Genomic DNA, 20,213 nt, shown 5'->3' with positions numbered 1-20,213 from the left:
ACAAATATTTTTTCTTGTATAATGATGGGAAATTACAGAGTAATTTCTTAAAGAAATAAGAATGGAAAAAAATGTTTTAAAGTAAAGAAAAGTCAGGATTTTCCAACTTTCTTTCTGTCTACCTTTGACTATGTTGCATTGCTGCTACAAATTTCCGACTGCAAACCATGTCCGACTTGATATTTAAAGCATTATTCAACAAAGAGAGAAGAAAAATATGGCCCAAAAATTGACCCTTACAAACTTTACCCATTAAATTTAACCACCTTTTCTCTTTATTTCAAAGCTTGGTGTAAACTTATTTCAAAATTATCATCGATATTTCATAAATAATTCAAAATTACGAGTCGAGTTGTCTAAAAGGGTGAATTTAGATTGGAATTTTCGAAACGTTTATGAAAATGGTGGAAAATTTGTGTACTTCTCTTGTTTCCCATGCATGCAATGTGGTGGCGACCGGCTGGCGGCTGGTCGTGAAGTTCGGCAAGGAAAGGGAGAAAGCATAAATAAAAAGGCGAAAAAGGGACCGATTTGGCATCAGATTCCTTTCATAATACAAAAGGTAAATTTTAGAATTGAAAACGTGTTCAAAATCTTTCATTCTTAACTATTAATGAATTCTCTTCATTATTCTTTGTATTATGGATCATGGCTTTTGCTTTCCAACCCACTTTTTAAAAGTTGCATCACTTCGATCCATAAATAATATTTAAAATATAGTTGTAAAAGCATAGTCTAAGTTTGTATTATTTACGTCAATAAGTATAATTAATTCAGATCAAAGATATTGAACTAAATCTCACTTTTTCCTCTTATTCCTACTTTCATAACAAAAATATTTATTTTTTCAACTCAATTCCAACTTAAATTAATTAACAAAAATCAAATGAATGCATCCAATATTAGAAGATGAGATTAGGGAATAATGTTTCAGAACAGGACACCCAAAAAATAAGATGTCTAAGTTTATGACTACAGGGTACACATGAAGTTCCTCGTCTAAAGTACCCTTTTAAATTAATCAACATTTTTTTTTATATAAAATTAAAAAAGAAGAGAAAAGGAAAGACCTATTAATTTATTATGAGAGGAAGAAAAATCCAAGAAGAGAATAAATAAAATTAAGAAAAGGGTGGAAATAGGTGATGTAGCATTAATTATAATTTAATCACCACGGTTGAAAAATTAGGGTTATGGAAATTAATCCCAATTAGATTAGGTTTGAGAGGGTGATGGGGCGCGTATAACAAACTTAATTTTTATTTTTTTAAAAATATTTAATTGAAAATTAAAAAAAAAAAAAATGAAAGGTTTGGATTTATCACTATCTAACGTGATCGATAACGTTGAGGATAATTATTGGATAAAAGTCCAAATCACCGTTGGATTTTAAATATTTTTTTAAAGAAAGATTAGTCAACAATAGCAGTCAGCAGAAGTTCTCATTCATAAATAAATAAATAAATAAATAAAATTTAAAAAAGATTTTTCTATTTATTCCCTCCTTTCAGTTCACATTTGTAGCTATTTTTCTCACTTTTATTATTATTCCATTTTAAATTAATATTTTCTTCTTACATTTAATTCTGAGCACGCTGGTTACAAATTATTATTTTTTTTTAAAAAAAAGGAAAAATCATCATTTTAGGTAAAGACAAAAAAATCAAATTAAATCTTAAACTTTAATAAATGCAGTAATAGAGTTTCAATTTCGCACGTTGAGAGTGAGTCCCACATTGGTTAATTTACGGAATGATCATGGATTTATAAGTAAAGAAATACATCTTCATTGGTACGAGGTATTTGAGGAAGTCCAAAACAAAGACACGAGAGCTTATGTACTTTCATTCGGAAAAATGTGATAATTTATTTATTTTATTGAAATAATGGTTGGACCCTATTTTAACATCTTAAGAAGGAAAAAAATATTAAAGAAAGGTGTAGGACGTAAGCGTAGGCAATAAAGAAGTAATTTTAATTTCAAAGCAAAGAGAAAAGGACAGAAGTTGACTGGGATTTACGTTGACCATTGGATACTTCCCACGTGGCTTACTTCATTGACGTAGAAAATTTGCCCCGGTTAGGTTTGGACAGCCAGGATTCAAACCAAAGCCGCTACGGTGAACGGCTTCGATTGCGTATTTTGGCACGTAAGTTTAGTAATTAAAATCTTGTTTTTGATTAAGATACTAAACTTGTTTAGCTTAGCGTGTAATTATTTTAAATAGGGCTGAAACAAATTTGTCTGGTAATTCAAACCCCTAAGGAGGACCGACAAAATAAATAATTTAAAAAAAAAAAAAAAAATGAAAATGAAAACCAATCATTGTCAATCAAAACAGCTAGCAAACCCCATTTGATTTGATTTGATTTGATTATTATTAATTATTTTTAGTTTACCTAGGGTTTCATTCCTTCTGCTGCCAGCTTTTTGGTCATCTTTTTCTTCCACATATACTAATTTATTAGCTTCCTTCCTTTCTCAGCTAATTCACACAATAATTCTCATTTTCACATTTTAACTCTTTTTGGGAATTATAATATAGATATATAATATGGGTGGGTTTGAATTTGATTAGATTTGACATTATGATTATGCATTTAAATTTGTTCCAAGATTTGGGCAGATATGTGTAGCGATCAGAACGTGAACTTTGAACACTCGTCTACTCCTTTTAGTCAAAAACAAGTTAAAGCCTATACTCTACTTTGATTTCAAATCCATGCCTTTTTATGCGGATACGATGGGCCCTTCCCCCTCTTATCATCAGGTCTGGGTTCTAAACCGTATGCTCAGATCGCGGTTTCAGCAAGTTTCTTTTCTGGGTTTGTTCACCAAAACTGGAGACCGGCTAGTTGTACCCTATTGATCTCAGCTCCTCTGGACGGCATGTAGCTTTTTCTCTCTCGGCTTGCCCTTTGCCTAACCTCCGACATGTAGTCCTGTGTTTTGTTTTTCTGTAGGGCATGTCCATGTCGTGCCGTCAAGCATGGGAACGGGCTCTATCACATAATGGAAATGGACCAATTTTAGTCGGATTTTGGGCTTTTGTGGGCCACCTTATATAAAATATAAGGCAAGGAATTTCGACGTCTCTTCGGTATTGAGTGTGAATGGATACACCAAAGCATTAATAACAATAATCATAATCATGGATAGAGTTTAACCAAGAGAGGAAGGAGAATCAAATCAACTATGAAATTCAAGGATAATAAGAGATTCCTTCAGTTGTTCATTGGCTTCTTTTACTTCTTTCGACCTATTTCGATTGTGGGTCATATCTAACATGGTATCAGAGTCATACTTTTTACTTAGTTATGTTAGTAGAATCTTCAAGTATCATGACAAAAAAGTTGTCAGTCTCGAAGGTGTAGTTAAAAGTGACTCAAGTGTCGAACGAATGATGTACTTTGTTCTAGGGTTTTGGAGTAAGGAGTCAAGCCTAGATTAAGCGGAGACTGTTTGAGGGCTACATACACCTCATGGGAGGCTATATGACGTACTCTATTGGAGTGGAGGGTTGTTAAGAATTGTTGGGAGAGTCTCATATTGACTAATTAAGGGAAATTGAACAAGTAAGAAAATTTATGGTTGAGTTAGCCAAAGACTTTTCAATGTTGGTAACGAAAAGTTAATTGTGCTTGGGGTTTCTTTTTTTAAAAACTGCGCATGCATCATGCTTCAACAAGTTTTGCCCTTCTTCCTTTCTGCAACTCCATTTTGCTGTGGAGTGTGTTTTGTAAGCAGCTAAACGATTGATCATGCGTTTATAAGTAAGGAATATTATATCCATTAATGTGAAAGCATTTTGAAGAAACAAAAAACAAAACTACTGGAGTTTATACTTACCATGAACAATATTATATTACTATGGAACTCCTTTGTTACAATAGTGAATATTTGAACACCGAAAACAACATAAAGTTGGTGGGAATTAAAAAAATGTGATCATATCTCATAATTGGAAGTGTATAAATCAACAAGCTTTACCAACAACACAACTCAAAGCGCCAGCGGTATCAGTCAAAAGAGGAGCCAAAGAGCCATGAGCCACAGGAAAAGCTTGATCTCGAGTGTAGATAGGCGTACAAGACCCCCACCCAGATGGGATAAAATAAGCCCCATTCACAAACACATCATTTGAAGACCTCCATTTCCACTTCTTCCATCCATTCACATAAACCTCTCTCTTTGTAACCTACAACATACATTTAACCCCCACAAATCCGATCTCGTTATCATAATCGTAATCGTAATCGTCGTCGAGAGATCAAAACTGTATTCAATCATACTAATTAATTTACCTGCTTTGAGGATGAATCATCAGGAGCATCAAAGTAGTTTCCTTGGCTGAAGATTTTTGGATCTGCACTGCCACCCACAGCGTACATTTCCCACTTATGGTACCAATTATTGGCCACGTGGGCATACCCAAATCTCACCCTTCAAATTTATCAGAGAATGGTGGTCCCACATTAACTAATTTAGAGAATAATCATAAATTTATAAATAAAAGAATACGTCTCTCCAAAGCAAAGTCATGAGAACTTATGTTGGAAGTGGACAATATCATACTATTGAGATTCTTTCTTTTGATTCTTTTGATTTAATTACCTTGGCATTCTTTGAACAAGCCCATCGCCGAAACGATTGAAGGCTACGGTCACTCTCATAATTCGATCAGCGGTAAATTCATCGTTGTGTCCGAGAAGGATCACCTAACCACAACATTAATTAATTATTTAGTTCTAAATCAAAAAAAAAATTTAGGGTATAATTAAAATAATTAATTTTGAGGAGCCTACTTTATCATGTTGAGAGAAGTAATTATTGGAGATGGTGACGGCAGTGGAAGCGTGGATGACGTCAATGAGGCCGTCAGTGCAGCTAGCCAAGGAGCAATGGTCGATCCAAATATGGGAAGAACTGAATACAGAAATGGCGTCACCATCGGACTGTTGGCGGTCTCCACAATGGGTGAGTGAGCTCCTCACGCGCCCAGGCTTGGCCGGCTTACAGTCACGGATGGTGATGCCGTGGATTATGACATGGCTCACGTTTTGGATGGTAATGCATGGCCCATTGCCAATTTCCACTTTAGCCCCTCGCCCGTCAATGGTCTTGAAGCTGTTCACCATCAGCTCTCTTTCCAGAGTAATCACCATATCTCTTGCGAATACAATCCATAATGGCTCCTCTTGGATCACCCCAAAACGCAGCGTTCCGGGCTTCGGGTATTCCGGGTCGTCCGACGGGTCTATGACCACGTAGATTGACCCGAATTTGCCTCCCAATGCGTCAGTGCCAAACCCGACGGCGCAGTCTGCCAGGGCGCGGCGGTTGGCCGCCCAGTTGGGGTTGGTCCTCCAGCATGCGTCAATGGGATTGAGGGCTAGTTTGGTGTAGCTGTTGGAGTAGGCCGTGGACGGTGAAGGGAGGCGGAGAATTGTGGCGAGGAAGAAGAGGGATAACAATGGGGAAGCCATGGATGGGAGTTTTGTTGCAGAAATGGGAGTGAATTATAGGGAAAGTTGGTGAGTTTAATTTGTGGAACACACGATATTGATGTTGATATTGATATTGAGGTATTAGCCCAGAGATTTTGGTAGCGATTTGGGTGTGTTTTATGGTGAAACGTGGTTACACTTTCACCACCTTGTTGCTTATACAATTGAAACGTGCTTGCACGAGATAATTTGATTGTTTTTTTTTTTTTTTTTAAATATTAATTCAGAGGGTTTTGATAAATAATACTCAAATGATCAAGTGGAATTATGTTTATATATTATCTATACATCATTTTTATGTTCTTGGGAGTTCTTGTGATTCACACGTCATCAAATCATATTATTAATTTATATCATAGATTCTATATTAATATTATAATTTCTTATTTTATTTTATTTTATTTTGTGTATGATAATATATTTTGAATGTGTTATTATATTTTGAACTTCAATTTAGCATGAGAATAGTTCTCCTCGAAATTATTTTCTTCGTTACCCATCTTTGCTTCCTAAAAATTTTGAGTTTATAACAAGTCTCTCAAAGTTGATATCCATGAATCTGTTAGAAATCTAGATTCTCTACGAGTATGATATTATCCACCTTGAGTATAAGTTCTGTGGCTTTGCTTTGGACTTACCTAAAAGGCCTCGTCCCAATGGAGATAATATTCCTCATTTATAAACTCACGGTCTTCCACTAAATTAACAAATGTGGGATAGACTCCCAATAATCCTCCCCTCGAACAAAGTATACTATAAGCCTCCCTTGAGGCTTATGGAGCTCTCGAATAGCCTCCTCTTAATCGAGGCTCGACTACTTTCTCTGAAGCCATCGAACAAAGTACACCATTTGTTTGACACTTTAGTTACTTTTGACTACATCTTCGAGGCCCACAATTCTTTGTTCGATATTTGAGGATTCAATTGACATGATTAAGTTTAGGGCATGACTCTGATACCATGTTAGGAATCATGACTCTCCACAATGGTATGATATTGTCCCAAATAGGACAATATCTGCTAGCGGTGGATCTAGGTCGTTACAAATAGTATCAGAGCCAGACACCAGATGATGTGTCAGCCTTCTCGCTGTTCTCCGAAGGGGGGTAGACATGAGGCGGTGTGCCAGTAAGGACGCTGGGCCCCAAAGAGGGGTGGATTTGGGGGCGGCCCCACATCAATTGGAGGAAGGAAAGAGTGTCAGCGAGGACGCTGGTCCCAAAGGGGGTGGATTGTGATGTCCCACATTGGTTGGGGAGGAGAACAAACCACCATTTATAAGGGTGTGGAAACCTTCCCCTAGTAGACGCGTTTTAAAGCCTTGAGGGGAAGCCCGAAAGGAAAAGCTCAAAGAGGATAATATCTGCTAGCGGTGGATCTGGGTCGTTACAGAATCACGATAAGTTGCAAGTTCATATATGATTTACCAACGCAACATTTCCATTTTAAACAAATTATTTAGTACTAAAATCACTTGCAAACATGTATTTAAACGATAATAGTAACTTACCTTATCATTCGATTGTTTGTGATACTCGAGCATTATAAGCAACATATAGAGTCGAAAAGTGGGTATTATGAAGTATGAGTTAGCGGATTTAAAAATGAAAAGAAATCAAATAAATGTGTGCATGTATAAAGAAAAACATCAGAAAAATTGGGTGGATGGAGACTGAAACATTGATATGGAACACCTTTTCTTTACGACCAAAATGAAAATGTGGAGTAAAGTAAAAGGCATGGAATGAAGAAAAAATAAAATAAAATAAAAAAGGGAAAAAAGCAAACCTTGTAATGTTAACATCTCTTAGGCAGCTTATGTGGAACTGCTACCAAAAAAGGAACCCTAAAAGAACAAAAATATATTATTCATATGTTCATTTCAGATCATCGATTCCCATTGTTCCCTAAAATATGAAAAACCTGCTTCTACCTCTCAAAGAAAAGCACATATTCTCTGCTGCAAAATCATGATTAAAAAAAAAAAAAAAAAAAAAAAAAAGATTTTATGAGAGCATTATTTAATCAAAAGTTATTCCAAATTTGGCGTGTAATTCTTTACCAAATTAAATCAATCACAAACTTGATTAATAAAGTATACGTTATAGGAATCACGACTCTTCACAATGGTATAATATTGTCCACTTTAAACATAAGCTGTCGTGACTTTGCTTTGTGCTTTCCAAAAGGCATCATATGAATGAAGATGTATTCATTTACTTATAAACCCATGATAGAGTAGGTAAGACTCAGCCCATAGGGGCTCCTGCCAATTTCTGTTTGAGTTTGTAGCTTTATTTAACCAACTTTGGTTTGGGTGCATATGAGAAAGAGAGAGAAAGAAGCTTGAGAATGGGTTCTCGTTTCCAGTTCTTCCTAATTCTGAGCCTAGTTTTTGCTCTCTCTGATTCCACGGCGGCGCAACAGGGAAACACCACCTCCGGCCACCACACCCCAGATACCAAAGTAACATCAGCACCAAAAATATGGAAGAGCCCTGGTTTGGGATACTCCACTCTTTTAAGACACGTAAGAATTCAACCATTTTTCTTCTTCTTTTAATTAAGGTAATAATTAAAAAAAAAAAAAAAAAAAAAAAACTAATGGTGAGAGAAGACAGGTTCACGGGGTTCTGAATATCATTGGATGGGGAACTTTGATACCCATTGGGATTGTAATTGCTAGATACTTCAGGGAGGAATTCCCATTGAAATGCGACCGATGGTATTCCGCTCATGCTGTGTGCCAAACATGCGGTTACATTATGGGCACTGTCGGATGGGGCTTCGGCGTGTCGCTCATTAACTCTTCAAACCGGTCTCACGTCCCATTCCTAGTCCTCGGCATTCTAGTCATCCTCCTCACAGCCATCCAAGTTAGTTTCCCTACAAACTCTAAATTGGATTATAAACTCATAATTGTTTATTAACACTGTCCGGAAGAGTTGGCAGATTTGTGGGATATGCGTGCAACAGAAGAAGGAGAGCGGAAGGCGGGGGAGGTGGGAAATGTGGCACCGTGGCATGGGGTATGTGATATTGGCACTCATAATAGCGGACATATTTGAAGGTATCAATGCCCAGCGCCACCCAAAGAAGTGGCGATGGACTTACGTTGGAATACTATTGGCTCTTGGCGTTGTGGCGGCTGGTTTGGAGGTTTACAGATACATCAAGCTTAAACGCTTCAAACAGGCCATGAAATTAAATGCCAATATGTATTCTCCCACTACTTGATTAAGCTCCTCCTCCTCCTCCTCCTCCTCCTCCTCCTCCTCCTCCTCCTCCTCCTCCTCCTCCTCCTCCTCCTCCTCCTCCTCCTCCTCCTCCTCCTCCTCCTCCTCCTCCTCCTCCTCCTCCTCCTCCTCCTCTCCCCCCTCCACTACAACAAATTAACTGTTTCCTTTTATTTATTTGTTTAATGGTTTTCTTTAAATCCAAGAACATGCCTTCCCTTATGGCTTAAATCAACAAATTAGTGTGTTCTACTATTTATTATAGAAGGCTTCCGCTTCTATCGGACCAACGCAACATGAGAGACTCCTTTCAAAGATAAGGGCACCGTTTGATTCAAATTCTAAAAGCTCTTATCCGGAAGAATTTCATCTAACATAGAATAGTCTGATAGAGTATAGAGTTTAGAGGGTACGGTTGCCCACTACTAACAGATATTGTTAGTTATAGTAATTCAAGTTCATGCTAACGGATATTGTCCAATTTGGCCCGTTAAGCATTGATGTTAGTCTTAGGTTTTAAAACGCGTCTGTTAAAAAGAGGTTTCCACACCCATATAAAAAATGTTTCGTTTTTTCTCTCTAACCACTGATGTAAAATCTCACTATAGATACGTTTTAAAATTGCGAGGGTAATGATGATAAGTGATGAGACCATATTTGCTAGTGATGACTTTTAAATATATTGCAGTAATTTTCAAACAAATGAAAAAATTCTAAATATATATTTTTATTTTTTTCTAATTAAGTATATTTATTTAATTTTAAATTATGAAAAATGAAAGATATGAGAATTGTGGATAGCGATGGGATTGAGGAAGGAATCTTTGCGACGACGTCGTTTGGCGGCGTTGCCTTCTAGTCTCGATTTTTCGACTGGAACGCCCGATAACTCGAAGCTTCCCCATTTGGTACTCTTCGAGTAAAGAACAATCTGGAGCAGGAAGATTCTGGTGTGGACATGGCCTCCTGTGCCGCTATGGACTGCCCCGCGTCGGCGGCGCTCAGGTCCGTGCTTGAGCGAGTACAGCAAGCCGCCGAACGGTCCGGTCGTGGGCCTCAGCATATCCGAGTCGTAGCTGTTAGCAAGACCAAGCCGGTGTCCGTCATTCGTCAGGTTTACGATGCTGGCCACCGATGCTTTGGCGAGAATTACGTTCAGGAAATCGTTGAAAAAGCTCCTCAGGTCTCTCTCTCTCTCTCTCTCTCTCTCTCTCTCTCTCTCTCTCGTCACTCTCCTCCGGATTCCATATTTGGCTATCGAGTTTCGGCTTTTAATTCTGTTAGAATTAGTGGAATTTTGGAAACATTTCAATATCGATGATTCGGACTTGAACTAATTAACTCTGACGATCATTGAAATTGCAGCTTCCGGAGGATATCGAATGGCATTTCATAGGGAATTTGCAGAGCAACAAAGTGAAGCCACTTCTGAGTACGATCAAATTTCTTTTTCTAGCAATTATTTTTCGTGCAGTCTGGAGGCAATCTTTTTAGAAACTTCTTTACATAAACTTGCTCATGATACGAATATACGATTCAACTTACTCTATAATCTCACAAGAATATTGTGTTGTGGTCATATCAGTAAATCAGTGAAGCTATCTAAATACATGTCAGCCTGACTATAAACTAAGCAGCTGAATGAAACCAATTAACCAACACAGCAAATTAATGCTGGGCTGGACAAATGATGCTGGTAGCTCCAATAAGCTTGCAAAATTGTTAATTTCGGCTACTTCATGCTAGCCATTATAGAGGCCAATAGAAAGAATATCAAGCATCAGACTTGCTTCAACAATCAAAATTGAAAATCTGAGAAAATCTGCATCAGGCCTTCAGTGGAATCCTATGCTATAGAATGAGTGGTCTTTTGGGATGGTGGGGGGAATTAGAAATGATGTCGTTGAGGAAATGAAATTTTTCATAATTATAGAAGAAGGGAGGAGAGCCTCAACCCATGCTATTGAAATTGCAAAAGGAATTTTCCAAGTACAAAGACTTGATAAGTCATAGTTACATAAAGGTTAGAACAAACTGTACCAAGTTGAGGCTTCGAAAAGATAATCACAGAAAAGATAAAACAATTTTTCTTCCTTTCCAAAATTCTCACGTCCACAAAAATCTTGGATGAAACTGAACCATACATTTTAGGTTCAGCTTCAAGAGGATGTGCTGCAAACAAAGATGGTGGTTTTTGGTGTTGTTTAGTGGTTTTGCACATAATTCATTAACTATGAAATACACAGCTAATGAGGTTTTTCTTTTATGAACTTCATAACTAGTTTGTACATCTTGAGTACTATTTCACCTTTCTTGGATAAGAGCCCCTTCTAAATCGACTAAAAAGGTCCTGGTCAAGAACATGGGAGTTATTGAAGACATCCTTCGATTTCAGTTTACAAGTAAACTACATGTGTGGTTGCCAAGCCAAAGGCGCTTATCTTGTTCAGAACTAGGGCAGATATTTGTAGCAGATACATGATGTAAATCTATTCTGGGGCTTCCATGTCACTTAGATTCCTCCTGCAGTCAAGATCCATTAGGGAAATCAACATTGCAAATTTGACTCAAGGAGAACCTTTTACTGTTGAATATAACATGAAGAAGAGGTTCTAATTTTTCACCTTGAAGAATATAGGTAAGCCCAAATCAAGACATTTAGAGAGGTGTGCTAAGATAATCCACTACTAAAGTCATAAGTACAGTTCTGAGGGCATTGTTTGTAATACTCCTTGAGGCTGTTCTTTTTCTCTTGGGTTGTCCATTCTCAATCAAATATCGAGAGGCTTCATGACATGCTCTTTTAGGAGTTAACTTCTATTGTTCTGTTATTTTTTAATTTTTTTAAAATTCTTTTACGTTCTACATCTTTGTTATTCACCACATTGAAGAAATTTGTGTTTTCATCCCCTCACTAAAGCTACTTAGACCTGCACATTTGGCCCCAAGAACTCTTATTTAAGAGTGCATCATGGAACTGATGTTCAAGGAAGCTTCCAAGTCTTCCGAGTCATCTAAAGATTGAATCTCAGCAATGACAATAGCTTACCAAAGCAATGATCAATGGCTAGCCTAAGAGGATGATTTCAAGGCATAACTTATATCCATGTGCTTCATATTCACATGGTCCGGAAATGAATGCATTTTCGTATTATTAACTATAAAAGGAGGGGTGGATCTATGAATAGGAGATGTTGTGTGAGTATCTACCGGACTCAAATGATCAAATAGGCTTTTCAAGGATGTTGAAAATTCAGCCGAGAGTCGCTCCATTGGGCCAAACTCTTGAGTCCATTTCATAAGGGAAGCTTTGGAAGATTTGTGGATAAAATTTCATTTCACTTAGATTCCAATAGCAGAATAGTTTCAACTTTCCACGGAAGGGAGGGATCCATATGAAATTAGCAGGCACTAGCCTCTGCAGCCTAGCTACCCTAGAGCTTTATACTTAGAAATCCAATCTTGAGAAGCTAAGAATGTAATTGCAGCCAGTAGATTGTTTATTGGATGCTACCACGGTGCACAGCATTGGAGAAGTGTTCACGCAGCCATGATTATTGTACTCGTGTGTAGGTCCTAAATCATTTTTGAAAACTTAAACCATGAAAATTTTGCTAAAAACAAAACTAGTAGTTGAACATAGAAATCCAAACTTTTATACAACTGATAGTGGGGCCTATTGCTATTTTCTTTATTTTGTCAAGCTCGAGCTGTTCAATTTGCTGTAGATGAAGTGCAGTTTGACTAAGTTTATTTAATTATAGCCTGTTTTGGTGTAAATAAAGCATTGACTTCTCCTATGGACTAGACCTTGAATTGGCTATTTCATAGACAACCAAATTGTACTCAGAACCTAAGCTCGATGGTGTATACACAGCCAAATTGTACTCAAAATTTATAAAATGTGACGTTGAGTTTGGTCATTTTCTTACCTCATGGAGAATTAAATTGGATAATTGGTTAACTAGAAATTTTTATATTGTGGCATTTCATCTAAGCAGCAGATGGCTTCTTTAAGACCTTTTTAATTGCTTCTTTTCATATGCTTTTGTTCCTTCGTTTCTAACCGTTACTTTTGCAATAACCAAACAGCTGGCGTCCCAAACCTCGCAGTTGTAGAAAGTGTGGATGATGAGAAGGTACTCTTCTTATAGTTATCTGGAGTTCTTTGAATAGAAGCTCATCTTCACCTCAAAGTTAAATTGGAAGTTCTTAAAATCAATTTCCAATATTTTATTTTAGTTATGCGGTGATTATTTCTCTTTCATTGGGTTCAGCAGCATTCTTTATAAGGGTGTGGAAACCTCTCCCATAGAGACGCTCTTTAAAAACCTTGAGGGAAAACCCGAAAGGGAAAGCCCAAAGAGGACAATATCTGCTAGTGGTGGGCTTGGGCTGTTACAAATGATATCAGAGCCAAACACCGGGCAATGTGCCAGCGATGAGGTTGAGCCCCGAAGGGCTGTGGACACAAGGCGGTGTGCTGGGCTCTGAAGGGGGTAGATTGGGGGGTCCCACATCGATTGGAGAAGGGAACGAGTGCCAGCGAGGACGCTGGTCCCGAAGGGGGTGGATTGTGAGATCCCATATTGGTTGGGGAGAACGAAACATTCTTTATAAGGGTGTGGAAATCTTTCCATAGCAGACGCGTTTTCAAAACTTTGAGGGGAAGCCAAGAAGAAAAAGTCCAAAGAGGACAATATATGCTAGCGGTGGACTTAGGCTTAGGCTTGGGCTGTTACATGAAGAATTTGTCATTGAGTGGTAATTGAACTCGGTGATTCTGCTTTACTAACTGAAACAACTAACATGGGGGCCATACTCCAGAAGTCTTAAATCTGTATTTTTTTTAATGATTATTTTCCATCAGTTTTGGATTCCCGTCTGCCTTCTCTTGTCTCATTGGATCATTATGCCTAACACTATGCTTTCCTTTTATTTTTTTATATATATATTCAAATGGTTAACTTTATTATTTTATGCTGCACTATAACTTTCTTTTCAATTTGCTTAAACTCTTTTCTCAGATTGCAAACCGCTTGGATCGGATGGTTGCTAGTATCGAGAGAAAGCCTCTTAAGGTGTTCATTCAAGTGAATACAAGTGGAGAAGAATGTATGTTATTATTACTTTTAACGATTGCGAGTTTCTCCATCTTAAAGTGATCGCCACCACTTAACTGCAGTTTAATGATACAATTTTAGAGATCTGATTTGCAAGATTTTGGTGCAAACTTTTTTCGCAAACAAAAGTGTCTTTGATCTACAGGATTAGGCAACAGTGTTCTAATTGTTTGCATGAAGCATGCTCTAATTTATCTTTTTAAGTACTTTATTCATTAAAAGTAATTTGTTAAAAATGCCAGCGCTTCTGGACACCTAGAGTCCAGCTGCCCTGTTCTCCTAGTCATGAAATTTTTTTTGCAGTATGATTATATTGCTTTTTGAACCCCCACTTCTCGGTATAAATTCCCTATAATCCTACCTCAAGCGTTTAAGCCGTGCAATACAGACAATTATGTTCCTCAGTTTCTTTATGCTATCTGATTTCAACATACATTTATTTAAACATAAAGATTCCTTTACAGCAGATCTTTAACCTTCTTTTTTCTAGAATTTTCAAGATCAGAATTCAAAATGGTGAAGGTTGTCCAGTTTTGTATACTGTTAATCGTATGATTGAAGTTTTTTCATCAGATATTGAGACGTTTTTTTTGAAGTTAGGTTGATTAATAGTGCGTCTTTAAGGTGACTGGTGATGTTATCGATTATGCGTTAGTTCTTTTTTTTTTTTTTTTTTTTTTTCTTTTCTGAACTAAGCATAGAATGTTGCCGTCCTTCGAATAATGTTTTTCCTGTATTGAAGTGCAGCAAAATCAGGTGTTGAGCCCTCTGGTTGTGTGGAGCTTGCTAAACACGTTAGCTTGAACTGCCCAAATCTTCAGTTTTCTGGGCTAATGACGATTGGAATGTTGGATTATACATCCACACCGGAAAATTTCAAGGTGATAAAACCCTTCACCCCAAAGTTCAATCTCTCCTTGCCCACCATTCCTCTGTTACGAGAAACTTATCAAGTTTGTTGGCACCTTATGTTCTTACCAATTGGTATATATTGGTTGCAGTTATTGGCTCACTGCAGGACTGAGGTTTGCAAAGCACTTGAAATATCAGAAGAACAATGTGAGCTATCAATGGGCATGTCAGCAGACTTCGAACAAGCTGTAAGAATGTTCATCATTATAATGCTCCTTAAGAGGATACCTATAAACTTGGCCTAAAGTAAACTTAAGAAAGTTGGTTGCTCTCTTTAAATGAACAAAATGCTTCTCAATTTTTTAAACAGAACAAGAGAACTTGTATAGGCAGGACACTTTATAGAACGATCACACAATCTAACTCTTATCCTTCATGTTTTGCAGGTTGAAATGGGGAGTACAAATGTGAGGGTCGGATCTACAATATTTGGGGCTAGGGAATATCCCAAGAAAAACTGAATTTTGCATGCCAGAGATCTCTGAGCTTGCCTCGGTAATCATTTTGATGAAATAATCTGTCTTAACATATACCGATCTTTAAATAAAATATCACTGAAGAAAGCATCCAACTCCTGTTATTAGTAGCTTCCCGAATACTGTAAAGTGATGGCTGTATGTTCAGGTTGACACACTTTTGTGCCATCAGATGACAAATGAAGGTTTGCGCTTACTGAAATTTTGGATTAACTGTAAACGGTTTTTTTATTAATGATTTTAAAATAATTTTCTGTATGCTTTTACTGGCAAATTACCACGCATTGATCGCTGTCAACTTTATTATTTATTTATTTATTTTCGAGTTTGCTGTCACTATTTTATTATACGTAAGCTTCATTCCTCCCATAATTTTTTTTAATTAAGTAATTTTTTTTTTTTTTAATAAAATATGACGAACGCTTTAAAAAGGGTATGTTCTTTTAAAATTTATTTCTACTACAGAAAAATATGTATATATTTTGTCCGTTGATGGATCAAGCTGGGCTTACCCATCCAACGTCGAGATCGTCCATCCTATCCCCTTCACTAAAATAATATTAACCCGCCCAGCCAATCATATGTTGACAAATAGAACCCAGAAAATCCAAACTTTTTAAATTGATTTGTTCTCCACATTATTCTTTTGAAGATAAAGCTTGGTGACCTACGAGGATTTGAACCACTGGATGACATTAACCTCCACATAAAGGCATGGTTTGAGGAAGTTGCTTAACAGCTGCAATATTAACAAGGGAAGAATATCAGTAGATAGGTCCAATTAATATCACATTCTTTTTGCTGATACAAACAATAATGTCCGCATAGAAGTCCTTAAAATAAATAAACAACACGTTGAGTCTATATTACATCAGCATCAAAATCATAAGTATTGGTAACCATCTTTTTGACATGTACAAGGCAGCTCTGCAGAAGCCTCTTCTCAAAGGACTGACAATGCGGACGCACCATGAACAGAGTGGCTTCCTTGAACGATCAATTTTTTCATTTGAAGACACAGTTGATGAAAACATGAACCAACAATGTTAAGTTAGATGAACAAATATAGGTGCCGTGAAATATGATTGAACTATCAAACCTGGTTTTCTTTTTACTCATTTCAGGAGAGCAAGAATATCTAACCCATGCACGCCTCCACTGATTTTACTAATTTCAGGAGACATCACAGTTAGAAACTTCCTAGAATATTTAATATCTTAACTGCTTGACTACGATGAATGATAGTTCAATTTAGTTGAACTTTTTGATCTATAATAATGCTTAGGCATCAAAGTCACTCGCAACACCCTCACTTAATAATCGCATAGCAGCTCCCTGAGAAAATTTTCTGGCAAATAGAAAACAAGGAACAAAAGTTGAATTATTTCGACACCATTCCGTCCTGAATTCGGTCTCATAGTAGACATGGTTGATTCCCTGTCAAAATAATACACGTCAACCAACATAGTACACACTAGATAATGAATAATTTCAGAAAAGGAACCCAGAGCAACAAATTTATGCCACAAATATACCAATACACTAATTACTCAAATATGGTTGATAATGACATAGAATAGACACCAATTCTCATTGAATCATTATAAGCCAAGCAGTCCAACAAACAATGTAAAAATAAAATAAAAAATAAAAAAAGCTTGATTGCATTAAATAAAAACTAGAGCATTTAATTTTGCAAGAAACCACATTTATCCGCCCGCCCTCCCACCCTCTTAAATAAACAAACACAAACACGAAGACAAAAAGAGAAATAATGCAATATAATCAAACCTTTATTTCCTCGATCTGCCTTGGTCCAGCCTTAGCATAGTTAAAGGTAATAGGATGCCACCCCTTGTTCTCCATATTATTGGTTGACTGATTCCATAGAGTGTAAGTTAATGTTCTTCGTTCAAGTTCACCTTCAAGTTCATTTAACTACAGAGTAAACACAAGAAAAGAATGTTACAATGTAAATTATCTGTAAACTAAACTATTTCAGACAACAATTTACAGTAACTGCCTGGAAAGGGTTATATAAACTCATCTCCCAAGATGGAGAGAGAGAGAGAGAGAGAGAGAGAGAGAGAGAGAGAGAGAGAGAGAGATCCATAGCGATGGATAAGATATCATGGCCTCAGAAGACAAATATGTACTCACAGCAAGCAATGTCTGGACATAGTGTTCATCTGGAATACAGTTGTGCTGCTTTTGAAGTTTCTACAATCAGAATTTAGGCCAGGTTATTGATGCATTTTTTATTAAGGAAGATTGATTTCTAGTGGGAAAGATTTGATATTGATAGCAGCACCAACAATCTTAGAAGATAACATCCAGAATAATGAATAAACTATTTCGTAATAACATTCATATTGTTGAACTGAATATCTTCATATACTCAAATGATCACTTACAATGTTCATAGCTCCTTTGCTGGCATCCACAGGTGGCCTTCGCTGTAGTTTAGAATAAATATAAACTTTATAAGCGATACCAGAAAGAGTGAATGTTGTTTCATAAAAATCTTAAGAATGTGCTGAGGGAAGTGGATTCCAGTATGCCATTCAATTTAAAGATAATACATTTGGGGAAAATGTGACCAATATATTGTGTTCATGTGTAATGTGTGTCAGTGTGTGAACGAATGATAGTGTCTCCACACAGAAGAAATAGTTAACTGCACTTGGATCATAGTTGACAAATGAAAAAGGAATTTTCTGCAAAAGACATACCTTGCAGAATAATCCAAAGACTGGGAATATAATATCATCATCCACAATTACTTCTGCGTGACTACGAATCAAACTGATCCACTGCAATTTAACCACAAAGCAATTATAATTGCACACATCACCATTGTTTAAAATTCAACTAACAAACATCTACACCCACGACAGCGAAAACAATATTGCCTAGTACCTCTAAAATAATTTATCAAGCAATAAATAAGGCATACTTCTTTCCTTTGGGTATGTGAAAGAACATAACAGCTAGGGATGAAAATACCGACTAGTGAAACACAAAACATGGACACAAATCCTATGTCTCATGGTTGAATCTGGATAACTAAGAAAAGAAACCAAAAAATAAACGAAGCAAAAGATCCAAGAAAAAACTATTGTGATGGATGACCTGGGACCCTTTCCTCCATTTGCCCTTAGTTATAGCAGGTGACATTTTTGGGTTATAGCGACCCTCCTTTGCATCAAGAAAGCTACAAGAAAAAATGAGAATATATATTTCAATACAGAGAAATTTAACTCCGGAAGCTATAAAAATTTGGCAAATATCTAAATTTTGGCAGCAAATGGCCAACAAAGAATCAGTGCTTGGCACCTCAGAATCAAAGCCCTCCATCTACCTGTCCACAAAACTCCTGGGAGAGGCCATGAGATAGCTATATATATAGCTAAAGTTGTATAGTGGAACGCAACTGCAGCATGAGAAGACAAATCTTAAGGGAAGTTGTACACCTCAACTTCATAGATTAAAATGTTCAGAGAGCAACGGAAAGTGGCAGTGGTGATCCCAAAACACCTGTCCGATAGAAGAACAAATCTCTGATTTGCAGTGTCCTCAAGAGCTGCTTCAAGTAACAACCTCTCTGCAGCAATCATACTCGACTTTCCCCAGTCCACCTGCAACATAACGTCACTTCAATGCAACCAATTACCAAAAATCAAAACTTGAAAAATTATCCAAAACATTACATGCCTCAACATGAATTCAACCCCACTATTTAAAAACAGAGAGTAAATGATAATTTCATCATGATTATAGTATCTACCTATTGAGAACAATAGTCCTAGGACATTGTCAAGTTTTGACTAGCTAGGGTGAAGTATTTACATAAGTTGTTCTCTCACCTTGATAAAGGTTAGACTTGTTGGAGCACTAAGGCTTCTACACATTGGAGAGTAGCCTACTACGCTCCTCAATTTAATACAACGGGAACATCCCACTTTGAAGACTTCATCCCTCATACTTCTAAGTAATTCCACACACACACACACACGCACAAAAGGGTAAAGAACAAGCCAAAAGGCATCTATTTTCCATTATTCTCCAGTTTGATGGTAAGCATTGGTACGGAAAAACATAAAAACTTCATTTCACAAGAACACATCATGTTACCTGAATGCTATTCTCCAATTGCCGTCCAAAAAAGAAATGCGACCTTGTCGTCGATTCATCGAACACAAATCCGGGCGCCGAGTGAATGTAAATCGAGAAGTTCGCAACGTCGCCATTCTGGAATAGAAAATTGCAAATTATTTTCCCAACTCACAGACAATGCCTAATCGAAGATAGTTTTAGCGAGAGTGGAATCTTTTAAACACCTGGAAGAAGCTTCCCCAAAGAAAATCAAGAGGGAGGTTTCGACGAGTGAGAAACAAGAAGGCAATCTTAGGGCGGCCCAAAAATGAACCAGGAGGGGGGCGCAATCTACGGGATAATGAGGCAGAGGCGAGGTTGGTCCGAGAAGACGAATGAAGCCTAATAAGAGCGAAAACGCAAAGTGCAAGAGAGAAGGTGATGACAAGCTTCCAGCTGAACCAGATAAGGTTGCGCCCTGGCGTTAGAGGACCTTTCTTCTTCATTGTTCTTCCTGCAAATGAACAAAAGAAGTTTCATGCAATGGATCGGAAAGGAATACCAGACCAAAACAAGAGAGAGAAAGGAATACATGGAACAGGTGGCGGTTTCGCCGGGGAGCTGATTAATAAACAAAAACTCATGAGAAAAGGGGAGGGGATGGCGGTGGCGAAATGTGAACGGAACTTGGAGTGTTTTGGAAGACATCTCGGGAATTTCATGAAACAACAACGGCAAAACGGCGTCGTACGGTTGAGTTTGTTCAATGGGCCATCTGGGCTACTATCTGGCCGTGCCAGCACAGGGCGGGTGGCGGGAAGCGCGTAGCTAAGCTACCAGGCCTTGTGGGCCCCTTGAAATTTT

The 20,213-nt window shown here is 37.4% G+C and overlaps 4 protein-coding genes across 6 annotated transcripts; 2 read left to right on the top strand and 2 right to left on the bottom strand.

The window, feature by feature from the left end:
• Positions 1-3,881: 3,881 nt before the first annotated feature.
• On the bottom strand, positions 3,882-5,682 carry LOC111803899 (putative pectate lyase 2). Its single transcript, XM_023688511.2, has 4 exons — positions 4,807-5,682; positions 4,616-4,719; positions 4,306-4,444; positions 3,882-4,199 (listed from the first exon to the last, which is right to left on the bottom strand). Exons 1-4 carry the CDS (start codon positions 5,485-5,487, stop codon positions 3,978-3,980), a joined length of 1,146 nt encoding a protein of 381 aa, XP_023544279.2. The 5' UTR covers positions 5,488-5,682; the 3' UTR covers positions 3,882-3,977.
• Positions 5,683-7,816: 2,134 nt separating this feature from the next.
• On the top strand, positions 7,817-9,803 carry LOC111803898 (cytochrome b561 and DOMON domain-containing protein At5g47530). The gene is made up of 3 exons (XM_023688510.2): positions 7,817-8,037; positions 8,129-8,383; positions 8,460-9,803. The coding sequence occupies exons 1-3, from the start codon at positions 7,861-7,863 to the stop codon at positions 8,742-8,744; spliced, it is 717 nt and encodes a 238-aa protein (XP_023544278.2). The 5' UTR covers positions 7,817-7,860; the 3' UTR covers positions 8,745-9,803.
• LOC111803897 (Putative pyridoxal phosphate-dependent enzyme, YBL036C type) lies at positions 9,702-15,512 on the top strand. 2 transcript variants are annotated; one of them, XM_023688508.2, is made up of 7 exons: positions 9,702-9,926; positions 10,109-10,175; positions 12,836-12,882; positions 13,771-13,858; positions 14,614-14,747; positions 14,868-14,966; positions 15,165-15,512. In XM_023688508.2, exons 1-7 carry the CDS (start codon positions 9,702-9,704, stop codon positions 15,237-15,239), a joined length of 735 nt encoding a protein of 244 aa, XP_023544276.1. In that variant the 3' UTR covers positions 15,240-15,512. The 2 variants fall into 2 exon arrangements, with proteins under 2 accessions (XP_023544276.1, XP_086983608.1); XM_087127482.1 differs by having other exon boundaries at positions 14,614-14,966.
• A 489-nt stretch (positions 15,513-16,001) lies between these two features.
• On the bottom strand, positions 16,002-20,093 carry LOC111803896 (glycosyltransferase BC10). Of its 2 annotated transcripts, XM_023688507.2 has the most exons (11): positions 19,942-20,093; positions 19,595-19,863; positions 19,389-19,505; positions 18,792-18,892; positions 18,616-18,687; positions 18,387-18,468; positions 17,987-18,067; positions 17,669-17,710; positions 17,415-17,474; positions 17,046-17,192; positions 16,002-16,691 (listed from the first exon to the last, which is right to left on the bottom strand). In XM_023688507.2, exons 2-11 carry the CDS (start codon positions 19,853-19,855, stop codon positions 16,536-16,538), a joined length of 1,119 nt encoding a protein of 372 aa, XP_023544275.2. In that variant the 5' UTR covers positions 19,856-19,863; positions 19,942-20,093; the 3' UTR covers positions 16,002-16,535. The 2 variants fall into 2 exon arrangements, with proteins under 2 accessions (XP_023544275.2, XP_086983607.1); XM_087127481.1 differs by lacking the exon at positions 19,942-20,093 and having other exon boundaries at positions 18,792-18,908; positions 19,595-19,935.
• Positions 20,094-20,213: the final 120 nt, after the last annotated feature.

This window comes from Cucurbita pepo, chromosome 10 (genome assembly GCF_057944985.1).
Source record: "Cucurbita pepo subsp. pepo isolate OVF chromosome 10, ASM5794498v1, whole genome shotgun sequence".
Taxonomy (NCBI): domain Eukaryota; kingdom Viridiplantae; phylum Streptophyta; class Magnoliopsida; order Cucurbitales; family Cucurbitaceae; genus Cucurbita; species Cucurbita pepo.
This window is presented reverse-complemented; position numbering and strand designations above follow the sequence as displayed.